Here is a 15,756-nt window from a genome sequence, read left to right as displayed (position 1 = left end):
TTTAAATGAAAAATTCAGGATCTAGGATAGAGATGCAATTTACAAAACTTTCCCAGGCATCACAGTCTGCGCCTTCAGCAGGAAACCAGGAGAGCAGATTCTCTGAAAAATGTTACAAAGATAAGATACTTGATAAAAATTCTACCAGTTATCATCTCGATCTGCATCTGCGAGTATATTTAGTTGGAAGCCAAACCAAAGTTCTTTCCCTTTGTGATATGGAATCTCATTTATACCTTGTTCTTGAACTATATATTTACTGAGGAGATCAGCCTACTAATACAACTAAGCAACGTTTTAAGCAATTCAGTAGACATCTATTTTGAGAAGAATAAAACCACATTATCAGATTTCCAAGGAGACGACAGGAAAACGATCCATCGAGTGTGATGACCACGACGGAAAACAGCACAATTCTAATTCACACGCTTTACAAGTAAAGATCTCATCCTGACGCACCGCCACTCCTGTTGTTCTAGTCTCTGTGTATCTCTTAGCCAGATTCTGCCTCATTTTAATGTAGGAGTCCCACTGCCTTCAACTAAAGTTCTATATGAATTACTGAGGGGCAGATTTATGTCCCCTAAGAATGTATTTATGCACAAAATCCAAGAAATATTGATTAGAGACTTCATTTTATTTTTAACTGAATCAATGTTTACTTCAGAAATGTAAGCGCTATAAATACCTAAAGGTACACAGAATAAACTGCTGCAGATATGAACGTGATAAATTTCCTTGTGGAATGAAAAAAATTTCAGTGGAAAGCATAAAAAAACTATCTGTTTCAACACATTTAATTTACATTCACGTTTAAAAGTTGAGGACAAAAAAGGTAGCAGCACAGTATTTGAAAACCACAAAGCTATCCCCACTATAAGATATTCTTACTTGAGCAAAATTCTGACACTCAAATTAAGTGATAGTTGTAAAGAAATGTTTACAGAAATAGCCATTTTATATCATGAAAAAAGACAGTATTTGGCTGTACATTTTTCTTTTTCAATACTTTTTTATACTAAAGTATCAGCTTATATTTCATTCTCTTTCTCCATCCCTTTAGGATGGTAAATTCTGCTGCTTCATTACTAAACTTCATCCTGACCTCTCTGCATCATATCCAAGTCCCTTGGAAAGTTCTGCTCATCTCACGGTTGGTCACTGGTTAATTAGCTCTTCCGAGCCAAACAATTCTAATATTTTCTTGCTTGCTTGCTTCTTCCATGTACTCATTCTTTCACTCATTTGACACATGGGGAAACCAAGGCAAAGTTGAACCAACCTGCCCAAGATCACACAGCTAGATGTGGGGCCCCAAACATGTGTCAGGCACCGCTGCTGGTGCTGGGGACAGAATAATCAGCCAAGGAGACAAAGCCTCTGCCCTCAAGGAGCTTTCACTCTAGTGAGCCTCAACAGGCACCATGCCTGTCATACCGACCCCACCTCAATTCTGAATTCCTGTAGCTGCCACACTGCACATAAATGTCAACGCCTTCAAACACTCCCCCCGCCACATGACTTTCCCCATCACTGAATTTACTGCTCTCTAGTTCACGTTTTCAAGCCAATTCTGTAGCAGTTTAGCTTTTCCTGGAGAAGAGGCCCGTCTAGTTTTCTACAACTTTCAAGCGTCTGACACTGTAACACAGCTCAAATGTATCTATCTTCTCTCCACACAGACTTCTAGACCCTGGATTCTAGAGGACCGTTCGTGTGAATTCTATAAAAACCATATATTTTAAAATAAGGCATTTATTTAAGAAATGAACAGTACAGTTAAAGAATCACTAAATTTAACAATTAGGAAAAACCTTAGAAATCATTCTTGTTCAATTCTTTCATTTTTTATATAATAAACTTCAGGATAAAAGGAAAAAATGGCTTATATGCAGTCATCCAATTTTTCAGGTGAGTAGTCAGGAACTGAAAAACGAATCTCTAATTTTAGAAGACATTATTGATATAATCACACTACTACCACATTTGGGGACATATTCCAAATAACCAATAAATAAAGTCTAATGGACTGAACGCACTGTTTTAAATAGTAGGCATCTCTGAAAATCATAACTTAAAATACCTCTCACCAGGAACAAAACTAATGGCAAACCACCAGCAACTGAAAGAGACAACCGCAAGCAGCCCCAAAGGACTTCTGAATCCTTACAAGTGAACTATTTGTAAATTACAGGTATTTAAATGAGAATGAATAATTGTACATATATATCATATGCTGTATCATTAAAATTGTATATAATATTCCCATATATACTTAACGTACACATATGTATATTTAGCAGGCATATCAAACACTTGTAAATATATACATCTATACATAAACACACACACACACTTTACAGAGTTACAATTTACTAGTAGCAAATGACATCAGGCTCTGCCCCCATTATATATCAGACACTAAGGAAACAGCTGACGAATATTTGTCCTTTGTGTGTCACTGTAAACTTCTCCCTCTTATTTACCTACTTTCAAGCAGACTGTACATCCAACAGACATTTCCTTATTAGCCATGCTTCTAAAACCCAACTCCATCTACCTTTCATGGTCACTGTTAGCTCAGGAGCTGGTCGCCTCTTTTTCTACTTACTGTGACTGCCTTTTAACAAGACAGCTGTCAGAGTTTTCCTACTTTATTTTTTCTAATGCCACCAGCTTCTCTTCCCCAAAACAAAACTGGTCACAGCATGTCCCTCATTTGCCTCCCCACAATCTGTTGGATAAAATCCAAACCCCTTCATTTAACAAACACGGTTCTTCACAATCTGGCCACTGCTATCTCTCCAACTACATCTTGTAGCATGACTTCTCTCTGTCACTCTATTTGCGCACACATACACACACACACAAGTATATATCTCCTAGACAAATCACAAATTTCTTCCAAGAACCAGGCGTAATATTGAGGTCAACTCTTTAATCTACCACCTTCCCTCCTATATTTCCCACATCAGAGTTCTAGTCACACTGACTGGCCTTGATTGACACTATATGATTTATTATTTATTACGATTCTAGAGAATCATAAGTTAATAACTTTGAAATTCCCACTACCTGGCAAATAATAATATTTATCGATACCAAATAAATAAATACCCTTATACTCCACGTTTGGAAAACTCTACCAATGTCAAATATCTCCTTCAAAATAAAGATCTATGTTTTTCTTCTCAAGTGGTTAACTAGTTTTTACTCTTTCCATTACACTATTTTATCATAGTAAATCACAACAAAATATGAGATTCATGGAAGCTGTGCCTTCAATTTATGCCTCTCAGATCCAAGTTCACTCTCTGCCACCCATCTGCGACAATGGATCTGGGCCCTTGAAGTATTTACCAGACAGAGGACAGAGTGAGCTCTGTCTGCAGAGGACACAGGAGACGCACTGCAGGAGGATGGGACTGTGGCTTCCTGGTTCCGTGTGCTCTGGGGCAGGCTCCTGCAGGGCCTGTGCATCTCCGGGGCCTGGCTCTTGTAGGGCACTGGTCAGTAGTACCCAGCAGTAACACCTGGCACCTTCTTCAGGTGGTTCTGCAGCAGAACGTGTCTAGGGAGCCATCTCCCATGGCAATCAGGTAAACTACCTGGTGGCAGGTTAATTATACTGAACCTCTTCCATCAAGAAGGAGGCTTGATTAGGTTCACCCTCACTGGAATAAATATTCTGGGTAAGGACTCGTCTTCTCTGCCATAATCCTTCTGCCAGCACCACCACCATCAGACTCACAGAATAACACACCTGTCAGCACGGCACTCCATAAAGCACTGGATCTCATCAAGGTATTCATGTAACAGCAAAGTAGAGCAAGAGGCTCATGTCCATGAACTCAGCTACTCTGGCCTACACTTATAACCTAGAAGCTGCTGGCCTAATCAAAAGGTGGAATGGCTCACGGACGACTCAGTTATGATGCCAGTTGGGAAAGAACACCCTTAAAGGGTGGGGCTCTGTTTAACATGATGCAGGATACGCTTTGAATCAGAAACCGTTTTGCGGCGCTGTTTCTCCCAAAGCCAGAATCCATGGGACCGGGAGTCAAGGGGTAGGAGTGGGGTTGGCCCTCTCATCATCACTCTTAACAGTCCACTTGCAGAAATTCTAATTCCTGCCCCAGCCATGCAGGGTGCTTTTGGCTTGGGGATCTGACCTCCCAACAGTGGAATGCTTCCACTTGAACCAGAAGATGTGACTGCCACCTGGCCATTGAATCAACAGGCTAAAAATTGGGGTTAATCTACTGGCTGGAATGATTGATCTCAATAACCAGAAGTAAGTCGGGTTGTTTTTACACAACAGGCAGGCAGGACTATGTCTGCAACCATGGAATTCTCTGGGATGCATCTTGGTACTTCCACGCCTGGTAGTAAATGTTAACGGGAAATGACGGCAATCAAAAACAAAAAACAAAAAACAGAACTATCGAGGATCCAGATCTTTTGGAAATGAAAGTTTATATCATTAAACCAGGTAAAAAAAAATCCAACCAGCTGAGGCTCTGGCTGAGGTGAGGGGACTGTGGAACAGGTAATGAAAGAAGGAAGTCAGAAATATCAATTATGGTCTCATGAGCAGTTACATAAACAAGGGCTGTAGTAGCTTTCCATATTTTTAATTTTCCTATGTTTATTTTTATCTGCTGACCACTTTTTCTTCTCTGTCTCATCTTTATCTTACATATATGTTGTTAGCAGTTAACAGAAAATTAAATGTAATTGTAATTGAAGAGATGGACACATGACTCTCGGCACTGTGCTGCTTCCCATTTGGGGGAAAGGGTGAAAACGTCTGTACTGCAGCTACATCTCATTAGGCAGACACAGAGCTTTGTTTTGCTGTTGCTCAGGAAGTGCAAGTGATTTAGAGGGTGTCAATGGAGGATGAGCATCCAAAGGGGTGGCCTGTACCAGTTACCGATTTACTGCCTCTCACCCTCAAGTCTACCCCTCTTTGTCAGATCTGAGAAAATAAATCTGTGCCCTTTCGATATCTTTTCCTTTTAGCAGCCGGCACGATGCTAAGCTTTGTCCGGAGAAGACAATGAAGCGACATTTCGGGAAGACAGGGTTTGACGTCCTGGCCCCAGTCTACTCACCAGGCGGTCCCCCTTGGAGCTCGCCAAGCACGGTGGGTGGCTGCCAGGCTGCCGTGTGACAGCAGCTCAGCCCTGCAGGCCGCAGGGGCCGGGGGCCCCCGGCTCGCCTCGGCAGCTCCGGGCAGGGTGCCTGTGGCCCCCGCGGTGCGCGGCGGCTGTGGCACAGAGGCTTCTCCTGCACCTGGTGGGTGAAGCGCCACCGTCAGCAGCGCCCGGCAGCCGGAAGCCTCCCTTGGTGCCACCCTCCCCTCAGCTGGCTTCCGGCGGGGCGGGGGGTCTCCGGCGAGACAGCCCGGAGGAGCGGCCTCTCCCAGTGACTCCAGAGCAGTGGGCTCTCTGGGCACAGATCCCCAGCTCCCCTCAGGTTCGTAGCTGCTTTATACCTACTATGCCAGGTTCTTCACAGCTCCCGGCACTTCCCGCAGCCCCTCCCTGTTACCCCGATCTCACATGACAGTCTTAAATTCTTTATATTCAACTTGCATCGTTCAGATGACTGTAGTTTCTCTCTCCTGACTGGACCCAGACTGATACAGAGGCTGTGACCTCGTTTCCTTGCCTGTGTATGTAGAACACTGTCTAGCATGAGTTAGGTGAGCCATAGATGAGGAGTGATTCAATGAATGAACAAAGAAACCACCTGCCATGGGAAGAAAGGAGTATGTTTTCTCCTTAGGACTACGTGAAGGCCAAAAGATAGCAAACCAAGTTCCTGTACAGATTGGACAAGAGTCAATATAGCAAGAGAAATTCATGAAGCTGAAAGAGTTTAAGATGTACTGATAACTTTTCCCCCAAGGAATTACAATTTTGGCATAGACTTTTTTAAAAATTAAAAATTTCTAGTAGAAAACAGCTGAACACAAATCTTTTTTTTTAAGACAAAGGCCTATATGGAAATTATCCTCTAATTTATCAACTTCAGAATTTACAAAGAAACCTTTACCATTGGCATAATTATTATTATTTAAAAACACTAGTGTCAAAAAAGGCAATCAAAGAGATACATTTTTACTTGTTAAAGAGACATGTTTCTACCCTGGCATTTGCAGCATCAGAAGAACATTTCATATTTCATACCATAATTAGTGAAAATTTTATTATATTTTAAATACTTTTCTCTCTGATATCCACAGTTCAGAAGATTAAGTTTACTGCACCCACATACACACACACATATCGACCATGGTTCTAACCTTTACTGTGCTCATTTCTATGAAAAACAGCTCTTATCACCTCAAGAGTTAGAAGATACAAACACCTGCAGCTTTTCCCGTCTTAGACGTTTCCTCCACACAAATCGTCCCACAAAGTGTCACATGACCAACCTCAATAGTCCCATTTCCACGCTCCAGCCACATCCACTTAGCAGGGAATGAAAATGCAATGTTCTGAAGAGCAGTATCTAAGTCAAATAACACAATGGTAAGTAGAGTCACTGTCTGCAGTTTCGGCTGACATAAGTGGTTGCTATGGGCTTTGGGAAGAATTAAAAATCCAAAAATTGTTCCTAGATTCTCTCTCCCTGAGAGGTCTTGATAATAATTTTTAACTGCACCATGCTGCTGCAGCTTTAAAATCATAAGGGGGAAAAATACACTGCAATAATCTGAAGCAGGGAGTAGATCTGGGTAATCTTTGTTCTCGCACCAACGGTTCAGTTCTTAATCTCCAGAAAGATTCTCTGTGCTGCCGGTTTCAGATTAAATGCTGATAGGTGGCACTACTAAGAGACAAGTCAAGAATACGTAAAATCCAGATGGAGAGGTTAAAATCCTGCGGATTCCCCTTCAATCTAACTCAACCTATAACATCTACATTTTAATAGCTGATTTTCCGCGGATCACAAGATTTCTTTTTGCATAGGCCCTTGATGGTATTAATGAGGGAAGGGGAGAAAAGCATATGCTTAAATGCCTGGGGGCAACTATAACAAAGGAAGAGATGACAGTGTATTAGCACAATTCCTGCACTCACAGCACACTGCTTGCTCTGAGCAGTCCAGACAGGACACGGACTACACAATCACATCTCTGTAACTAATGTGCTTACAGACTCCAAGAGGGTGATATCTACCAACTAAATATTGGTCAAAATGGGAGCTAACACTCAGACATCTGCTCTAAAGAGAGCATCTCTTGTACCTGCTTCCAAAAGGCCACAAAGATACACTCTAGTTAACACATCACTGACAGGATGACGAGAGCTCCTGTCAGACGCTGGCCAGCTCAGTGTTGGAAACAAAACGCACGGCCCCAGCTGACTAGCTAGAGAACGTCTGGGGGACAATTACAGAGCACCTGACAAGGCTTCGTGCCTGACTGACTTGAGAGCCGATGACACGGCTTTAAACAGCAATCCTTCCCTACCTCTGGTCACAAAACAGCAAAAAGTCAACTGATACACCCTTGTAATATCATGATTTATTCCTTTGCTTTGAATACATGAGACTCTGGGCCGATGTCCTGCTAGTCTGCTATTCACTTGGGGCTTAAACCTCTAGGACCTGCCTACGGCAGGTACAAAATCAACATTCTTGTTCAGGATTACCAGGAACCCTTCCGTGTGTACCGGATAATGTACACATCAGTAGGATAAACACAAAACCGATGACATTCCAATTCATTCAACTCAAAACACGGAAAAATATAATAGTGAGTCCTAACAAAATACATTTTACTATAAGGAGGAAAAATCCACGAAAAATTTTAAAACATAACAATACTCTTGATACTTTTGCTAACACAGCTCAAAACTTTTTTATTTTAAAGTTTATCGCTATAAAGATAATTACAAATTATAATTTTAACTACACACAATACCTGAGGAAGGAACACTCGGGTAGCTCATTATCTGTCAGGGTATCACCAGTAAAACCCCCGGCTAGCTATACAGTTGACAGATATGATTCTAATAAAATTATGACCATATCAAAGTATAAATCCAAAGTTCCCAAAACTATAACAAAATTATAAATGCGAGGAACTTATACATGCTCTTCCAATAATTAAAAATTTGGCCACAGATTAAAAAGTGAAAACCAGGTAAAACACAATTTCTTGCATTAATTTTAAGTACATTATAGTCTTTGTGGTACATAAAATCCTATAAGGATGTAAAAAGCTTCACTGGCAGTAGTCTTAACCTCAATTCATTGATACGTTAACTATTCCTTCCTTGGTCGTTTCAGAGGTTCCACTAAACGGTTTCTAAAAAATATTTACTTCTAATTTATGTTATGGTACTAGTCTTTGACCTTAAACATTACTGGGCGTGGAATTTATAGCACGCATGTGTGTATATACATGAATTTTTCAAGCTAGATTCAAGTGAAGCAGCTTCCCCTACAGAAGGAGGGTGAGGAGATCATGAGAGCAAACTTGAATTATGTTTCTTTTATCAGTCCTACTGCCCCAGATGGTGAACCAAAACAAAGCTGTTAACTGAGAGGTGACATCACCACCAAGTTTTCAGGAACTTTCATAAACAACTGCTATTACGTTGACCTCAAATATAAGAAACAACTCCCTGGGGGCTTCCCTGGTGGCGCAGTGGTTGAGAGTCCGCCTGCCGATCCAGGGGACACAGGTTCGTGCAGAAAAAAAAAAGAAACAACTCCCTGACTAATACCAAGCCTTTATTAAAATCATTTATTTTCTAATTCAAACAAAGTTAAAGGGTAGGCATGTTCATTTTTACTCTAAACTTCAGATCCAGATTATTATAAATTTATAGCTGATAATCATTTAACCTTATGCCGATAAAATTCTAAGCACTTCATATATACACATATGTGTGTGTGCATGTACACATATCCTTAATCTTTAAAGCAACCCTATGAGATTAAAACTAGTATCACTCCCATGTTCCCAGTTTAAATGTGAAGAAACTGAGTGGAAGAGAGGTTACCTAGCCATTAAGAGGTGTCTACAAATTACAACAAAAAGAAACACCAACATTTTACAATACCCACCAAAAAATGTTTTTACAAAATATTTACATATATTCAGATTTCTTTCCTTTTTTAATTGAAGTATAATTGACTTGAAATATTATATTATTCTCAGGTGTAAATACAGTGATTTGGGATTTTTATACATTACGAAACGATCAGCATTATTAAGTCTAGTTACCATCTGTCGCCAGAGTTTTGGCAATATTATTCAGTATGTTCCCCCTGCTGTACATTACATTCCTGTGACTTATTTATTTTCTCACTGGAAGTCGGTGCCTCAGCCCCCTTCACCTGTTTTGCCCATCCTCCCACCCCACCTCCACCTCTGGCAACCACCTGTTTGTTCTCTGTATCTATAAGTCTGTTTCTGTTTTGTTACATTTGTTTGCTTTGTTTTCTTAGATTCCACATATAAGTGAGATCATATGGTATTTGTCTTTCTCAGTCTGACTTATTTCACTTAGCATCATGCCCTCAAGGTCCATCCATGTTATTACAAGTGGCAAGATTTTATTCCTTTCTGTGGCTAATATTCCATTGTATATATGCACCACATCTTCTTTATTCATTCGTCTATGATGGGCACTTAAGCTGCTTCCATATCTTGGTTATTGTGAATAAGGCTGCAATGAACATAGGGTTGCAGATATCTTTCTGAATTGGTGTTTTTGTTTTCTTTGGATAAAAACCCAGGAGTGGAATTGCTGGACCACATGGTAGTTCTATTTTTAATATTTTGAGGAACCTCCATACTGCTTTCCATCAGATTTATTTCTAATGTTTCCCTACACAGACCAGCTTACACGCTCACGCCCACACTTCCTTTGGACCTCTGCTCAAACACCACCTCATGAGAGAAGGCTTCCCTGACCTCCCTACACAAAACTGAAATCTGCCCCTGACCTTTCACCCCAGATTCACACTCACTTTCTCCCTCATCTCTTGGTACTCAGCACCATATGACATAACAGCTATTTCTTCATTCATGTCTTCATCTTCTCTATCAGTTGGATATAAGCTCCAAGAGTGTTTGGACTTTGCTTTGCTTACTGCTCAATCCTCAGTGCCTAGAAAGTGGCAAGCACATAGTAGGTGCATAATAAATATGTTACATGAATTAATCTTGATAGGAATTTAGCTCCTAGGTCTCCAAGATAGCTTGTACAATCTTTTTAATCTTCAGGACAACATCCATATAGAAATATTCTTTATAATCTTGAAAAAACTGGCTTAAAAAAGTGATGAGGATAAGCTGTGTGGCGCAGCTAAGAAAGAAATAAATTAATAAATAAATGCAGGAAATGTCAGTATAACCGAAGATAATGTAGTTTAAAAAAAAACGTGATGAGGAGGAAGAGAAGGGGAGGATAAATAAGAATGATTTTACCTCAACGGTAAGTTAAGCACAGCAGAAAAGCAAATATATAAGAAGTACCAAATAATTCAGATTGAATTTCTTAACATCACTTTAAGAAAATGCAAATAATTACCTGCATCACTGACTAGCACTTATTCTCTGATTGAACTACATAATTTCTCCACACTTACTCCTTCAAATGCATATAACTTGTTTTTCAATGTGTAAAATAATGTATTTTCAATTTTTTTTGAAAAGTGGGCATATCATTATTGCATTTCAAAATCTCAAAACTGTATTTTTTCAACTCTAGAGTAATGCAAATAACCCAAAATTAGCATCAGGAGACCCAGTTTCACATTACCTGTCTCCAACTATCTTATTTGGCCTTGGGGTAGCCATTTAACCTTTCTCTGAAAATATCAACACCTTTCTCATTGTTACACCCTAAAGAGATGCCCTAGAGAAATCCTGAAGCTCCTTCTGCTCTAAAATACTAAAACTTTGCAGAATAAGGTTTTTATTTCTACTATCAGAGAACAAAACATAGGTATTATCTTATTTTTATCAGTTAGCCAAATTTCAAGGAAGCTAATTCATGAAATATTAAATAATGTTTTTAATAAATATCTCATACATTACTCAAAACTATATTTACATTTATATTAAAATTTTTAGGTCAAAAATACTAAAATATTAATGCTCAAAGTGAAAAAAATTAGAAAATCTAGCAAAATACTTCTGAATGTTTTTCTATGACCCAAGAAAACTCTATTCTCCCTGCCTTTACCACAGTAATGAAGACCTTCCAGAAAAACATTTCAGTGAGTAGCATAAAACCTGTGATTTAAAAAACACGCTATTTTGACTTTTAAGTTATTATCAGTCTGAAGAGCTCCTCCAAATCAGAACTATTATAGAACCCACTCCCAAACCACTACTTGGTAACAAAGATGAATCTACCTATTACCAGGTTAGGATAGCAGCTATTATCATGGCCCCTTGATTTCTTTCAAGTAGCTCCAATGGAAAAAGCCTCAAGTGAATAATAAAGATCTCATAATAGCTCTTAAGAATTCGTTAGATGGTAGAAGGCACTAAAATGAACTCTGGAGAGTTAAAAAGAAAAAAGAAAAAAAAAAAACTCTCATCTTCTGATAAGAAAAAATAATTAACCTGACTTAATGCACCCGCGAAGGCCTTCCATAAATCAGACCTTTGTACTCCAAGAGCCAGATTAAAACCATATATCAAAAGGGTATGTAGATATTGTCTCGTAAGCACACGCAGAGCATTTCTGCCTCTGCGTGGGCTGCAGGTCTTTCCGCGCGGAGGGGAGTGTGAGATACTCACGGTGCTGAGTTTGCCGGAGGTGATGATGATGCGCCTCTCGTGCAGCATGCTGGCGTAGAGCTGCAGCATGTTGTTCGCGTCCACAGCCACAAAGTACTCCGTGAGGTTCCTCTGCACAAGCCAGAGACAACTGTGTAAGTTACAGGGAAAGTATCTGATACGTTCGCCACAGAGTCTGAAGTACGAACAATGTTAGGAGAATAAGTGGTATTCATTAAAATAATTAAATTTAATTCTATTCTGCCGCCACACAGAGCACGTAGCCTTCTACTATTATTTGAAACATAGCCCTACTCTACGAAAACATTCTCAGAGGGTGATCAGAGCATCACATCTTTCCCACCCTCCCTCCCCAGGCACCTGAAAAAGAAGCCTGTTTTTTGGGCCCCAACCTAGACCTGCTGAGTGGTAATCTTCAGAGTACAGCCCCAGGAATCCATTTTCTAAAAAAATACTGCCAGTGGTTCTTACACACACTGAACTTTGAGAACTGCTGCTCCAGAAAATACATTTGAGTCTCCCTCTGTTTGCCAATCAGCCAGCAGGCAAAATCATTGCCTGAAACTATAGACTACGCATAAGGCAACCACAGGATGAGATGGGTTTATAAAGCAGACCCTTGATTCTTTTTTTTTTTTTTTCCTGTACGCGGGCCTCTCACTGTTGTGGCCTCTCTTGCTGTGGAGCACAGGCTCCGGACGCGCAGGCTCAGCGGCCATGGCTCACGGGCCCAGCCGCTCCGTGGCATGTGGGATCTTCCCGGACCGGGGCACGAACCTGCGTCCCCTGCATCGGCAGGCAGACTCTCAACCACTGCGCCACAGGGAAGCCCACCTTTGATTCTTTATTAAGGAAGATCTCATTTATATCCCATGTCAGGCCTGCTTTATACCACTATAACCAAATAAAAGTTGGTGTTAATTTGATTCCTTGACTTAACACTTCAAATTGTTTTCCCCACATAGGAACAAAACTGGGGTAAGCTGCGTTAACTTTCACTTTTAGATCCTCTCCTCTTACTTATTTTTAATTTTCTGTACTCAAACTTAAGCCCATCAGAAAGCAACAAGTGATAAAGAGACTGAATGAGAGATGACAACAGACTGAAACTGCAGTGCCAGGTGCACTATGACCCAGAAGGCTAAAACTTCTAGTTGAGCAGGAAACTAAGAAATCCAATGTTTCTTCTATTTCTGTGAGGTACAGACCTTCCCAGAACAAACCAGTAATCACAGCAGGGCACATAAACGGAAACAGTGAGTGATGCTGAACTTGGTGGAGAGATTCATTTCCTGTTTTCTCTAGCTGAAGCACACCTCACCTTCTATTTCAAGTCTTCATAATACAAAATTACTTTTATGTCATTCAACGTTAATATTTTTCCTATAATCTCAAAGATAATTTCTAGATGGGGAATTATTTCTCAATGCAGAATGCTGCCTTATGTATAGGTCCTTGCTTTTTTTTTTCCTCTTCCCTAAACAGGACATTCTAAAAATAAAATATATTAATGGAGATGTAAAAATGTATATTCTCAGTGGCAGTTTTTCCTTAGAATGGTTCTTTAAAACTTCCAAAGTCACAGCAAAGTTTGTGAAGTTTGTTAAATCAAGCTATTAGCGGCTTATTAGTAAATTTAAGAAAGGTAAGAAGAGGAGAGGCTAAAGCAAGAGACTGACTGACTTGTATTAACAACCCTGATGTGGGGGCAGGCGCGCATAAGTCAAGGCGGTGAGTCAGCCTCCAGGAAACCTAACAGACACCCGCAGCCCACGGTGGACTCGCACAAGACTTGAGAGCCTGGGATGTGACCTGCTGATTTGATGGTCTATCCCAGGCCCACGTGAAGAGCAGCTGAACGCAGTCTCTCACAGGAGTTAACTGGACTCATCTGTACCAAAAACACCACTGACAGTCTCGGTTCGAAATTAGGAAATTTACAATTGTCTTCTTGGACTTTGTTCGTTCACTTATAACCCACGTGCTTTTGGAAACCAAACACTCAGTAGGTTCAAAAACATTTTTGGAAGCACAATAGAGTTCTGAGGAAAATAATACATATTCCTTAAGTTGATGTTTCCTTCACTTTGATTGAATTATTTCTACTAATTCATTTTATCTTTCCAAAACGAAGCTGAAAAAAATTATGAAAGGAAATACTTCCTTTTCACACAGCATCCAAAAGTGTACTTGTCAATTCTATTTATCCATGTAAGCTTTTCTACAGAATTTTAATTTGTAATAACTACTAAAACACTGAAAATATTTATAGTAAGGCTACAATCAGGACTCTAAATAAATGTGAACTGTAGCAATTTTATAATTTCTTGTAGTATCCTTCAAGCCTTACAAAACATGTATTACTTATATTAAAAATCAGGAAATCAAGTAGAGAACATCTAAAATTTGAAAAGATATATATATATATATACAAGGAATCTAAATACTATGGTCATTTCACTAAAGTAACTATTTGCGTGAAAATATTTCCCATTGCACGTGTTCCTTCCCTGCCAAAAGGAGTCATCTCCTGAGACCTCTCTTCTGCCTAATCTGGGGATCTCAGGACCTAACTGAACACAGACTATCCTACTGAACTATCTCAAATGGTAGAAATCGTTTTTCTCATAATTTGTCTTATCTACAGGAGGTAAAGTAGCAGATACATAAAGAAGAAAAAGAGATAACATTATTCTTTATTTTTTCATTTTTTCTCACAGAGAGTTACAATGTTTTCTATTTCTCTACAAAGAAATCCTTAAACAGTGAGACCAAAATAAATAAATTTCATAATATCAGTAGAATAAAAACAGAGAAAACTTACACTCTCCGGTATTGTTGGGAGTCCAGTTACATCAGGGGCAATGAAGTAGGAATGCTAATCAACAGAAATAAATCACATAAGAAAAGGAGAATTAAAATTTGGTAGCATTACGTATAATTTGAGATTAAAAATTTTAAAACATATCAACTAAATAAATACCAAGGACTGATGCTCAGGGTTTGCTGAATTTGAGAGATTCTTAAATGAGATAGCAGGTTTATATGAGATTTAGCAATAACTTTCTCATACAAAAAGTTTAAGTGTTGGTTAAAAATATTTCACTTTAAAATTGAAGTGGGAATCCTAGAAAAAGTTTATTAAGACCAAAAAAGCAAATTACTGAAAAATAGATAGATAGATAGATAATTTTAACACATTTGGTTTAGGGAACCTGGAAAAATAAGGTTTGTTTACCCAAGAATATATCAAAATCTATTGAGATTTTTGAGTTCCTACAGTTAAGTCCCCATAAATTTCTCTGGTACATATCAGCCACTATATTATTTAGAAAGCAGAAATAAAAAATAGTTTTTTAATATTTAAAACTTCTTAAAAGGTAATTAACCCAAAATATGACTTTTATACACCCACTAAACAAATGTTAATTAGCTTCTATAATATTCAAAGCAATACAACAATTCATAGACATATTTACACAAAAAGCATACTGTGCACACCTTCACGTTTCACAGAATGTTCCCAAATTTTACCACCCAGAATCAGAGTACAAGTCAATCACCAAAATCATTTTATTTTCTGTTCATATTAATGTCCAAAATCATTTTACTATCTCACATAAGGACCTACTTAATACTGTCTTATAATTAAAGATTTGGGGGCAAAAAACCATTCTAGCCAATACTGAGCACCACTGAACTAGTCAGAGCAAGGCTAGTTGGCACCGTCACAATGCGTGGCTTGCAGGGTGGAAGAACAAGGTCCTGAGACCCTGGACAAAACATGTGACAGACACCCATGCAGTGAGCCCACTTTGACATCACCACCACTGACACGAGGGTAAACATGGATTTGGTCTCTATTAGCTATTTGTATTTGGATGGATTTTTAATAGCACTGTATTTCATAAAGCTATGCTTTAAAAGATAGTATAAACAGAAAATATAATCTGAATGATTAATTTTCTTAAAAG

General features: G+C 39.1%; 1 protein-coding gene across 4 annotated transcripts in view; it reads right to left on the bottom strand.

Moving 5' to 3' along the window:
* The window catches only part of DENND1B (DENN domain containing 1B), a 253,377-nt gene that overhangs the window by 116,403 nt on the left and 121,218 nt on the right, over positions 1 to 15,756 (bottom strand). For all 4 annotated transcript variants that reach the window (XM_030884092.2, XM_060294108.1, XM_060294197.1 and 1 more), the window contains 2 exons: positions 14,607 to 14,660; positions 11,783 to 11,893 (listed from right to left, as the gene is read on the bottom strand). In XM_030884092.2, coding sequence (XP_030739952.1) covers positions 11,783 to 11,893; positions 14,607 to 14,660 — 165 coding nt within the window. The remainder of the gene's footprint in view (positions 1 to 11,782; positions 11,894 to 14,606; positions 14,661 to 15,756) is intronic.

Source organism: Globicephala melas, chromosome 1 (assembly GCF_963455315.2).
Source record: "Globicephala melas chromosome 1, mGloMel1.2, whole genome shotgun sequence".
NCBI classification, from domain to species: domain Eukaryota; kingdom Metazoa; phylum Chordata; class Mammalia; order Artiodactyla; family Delphinidae; genus Globicephala; species Globicephala melas.
Note: the sequence above shows the minus strand (reverse complement) of the source record. Positions and strands in the feature narration are given on the sequence as shown.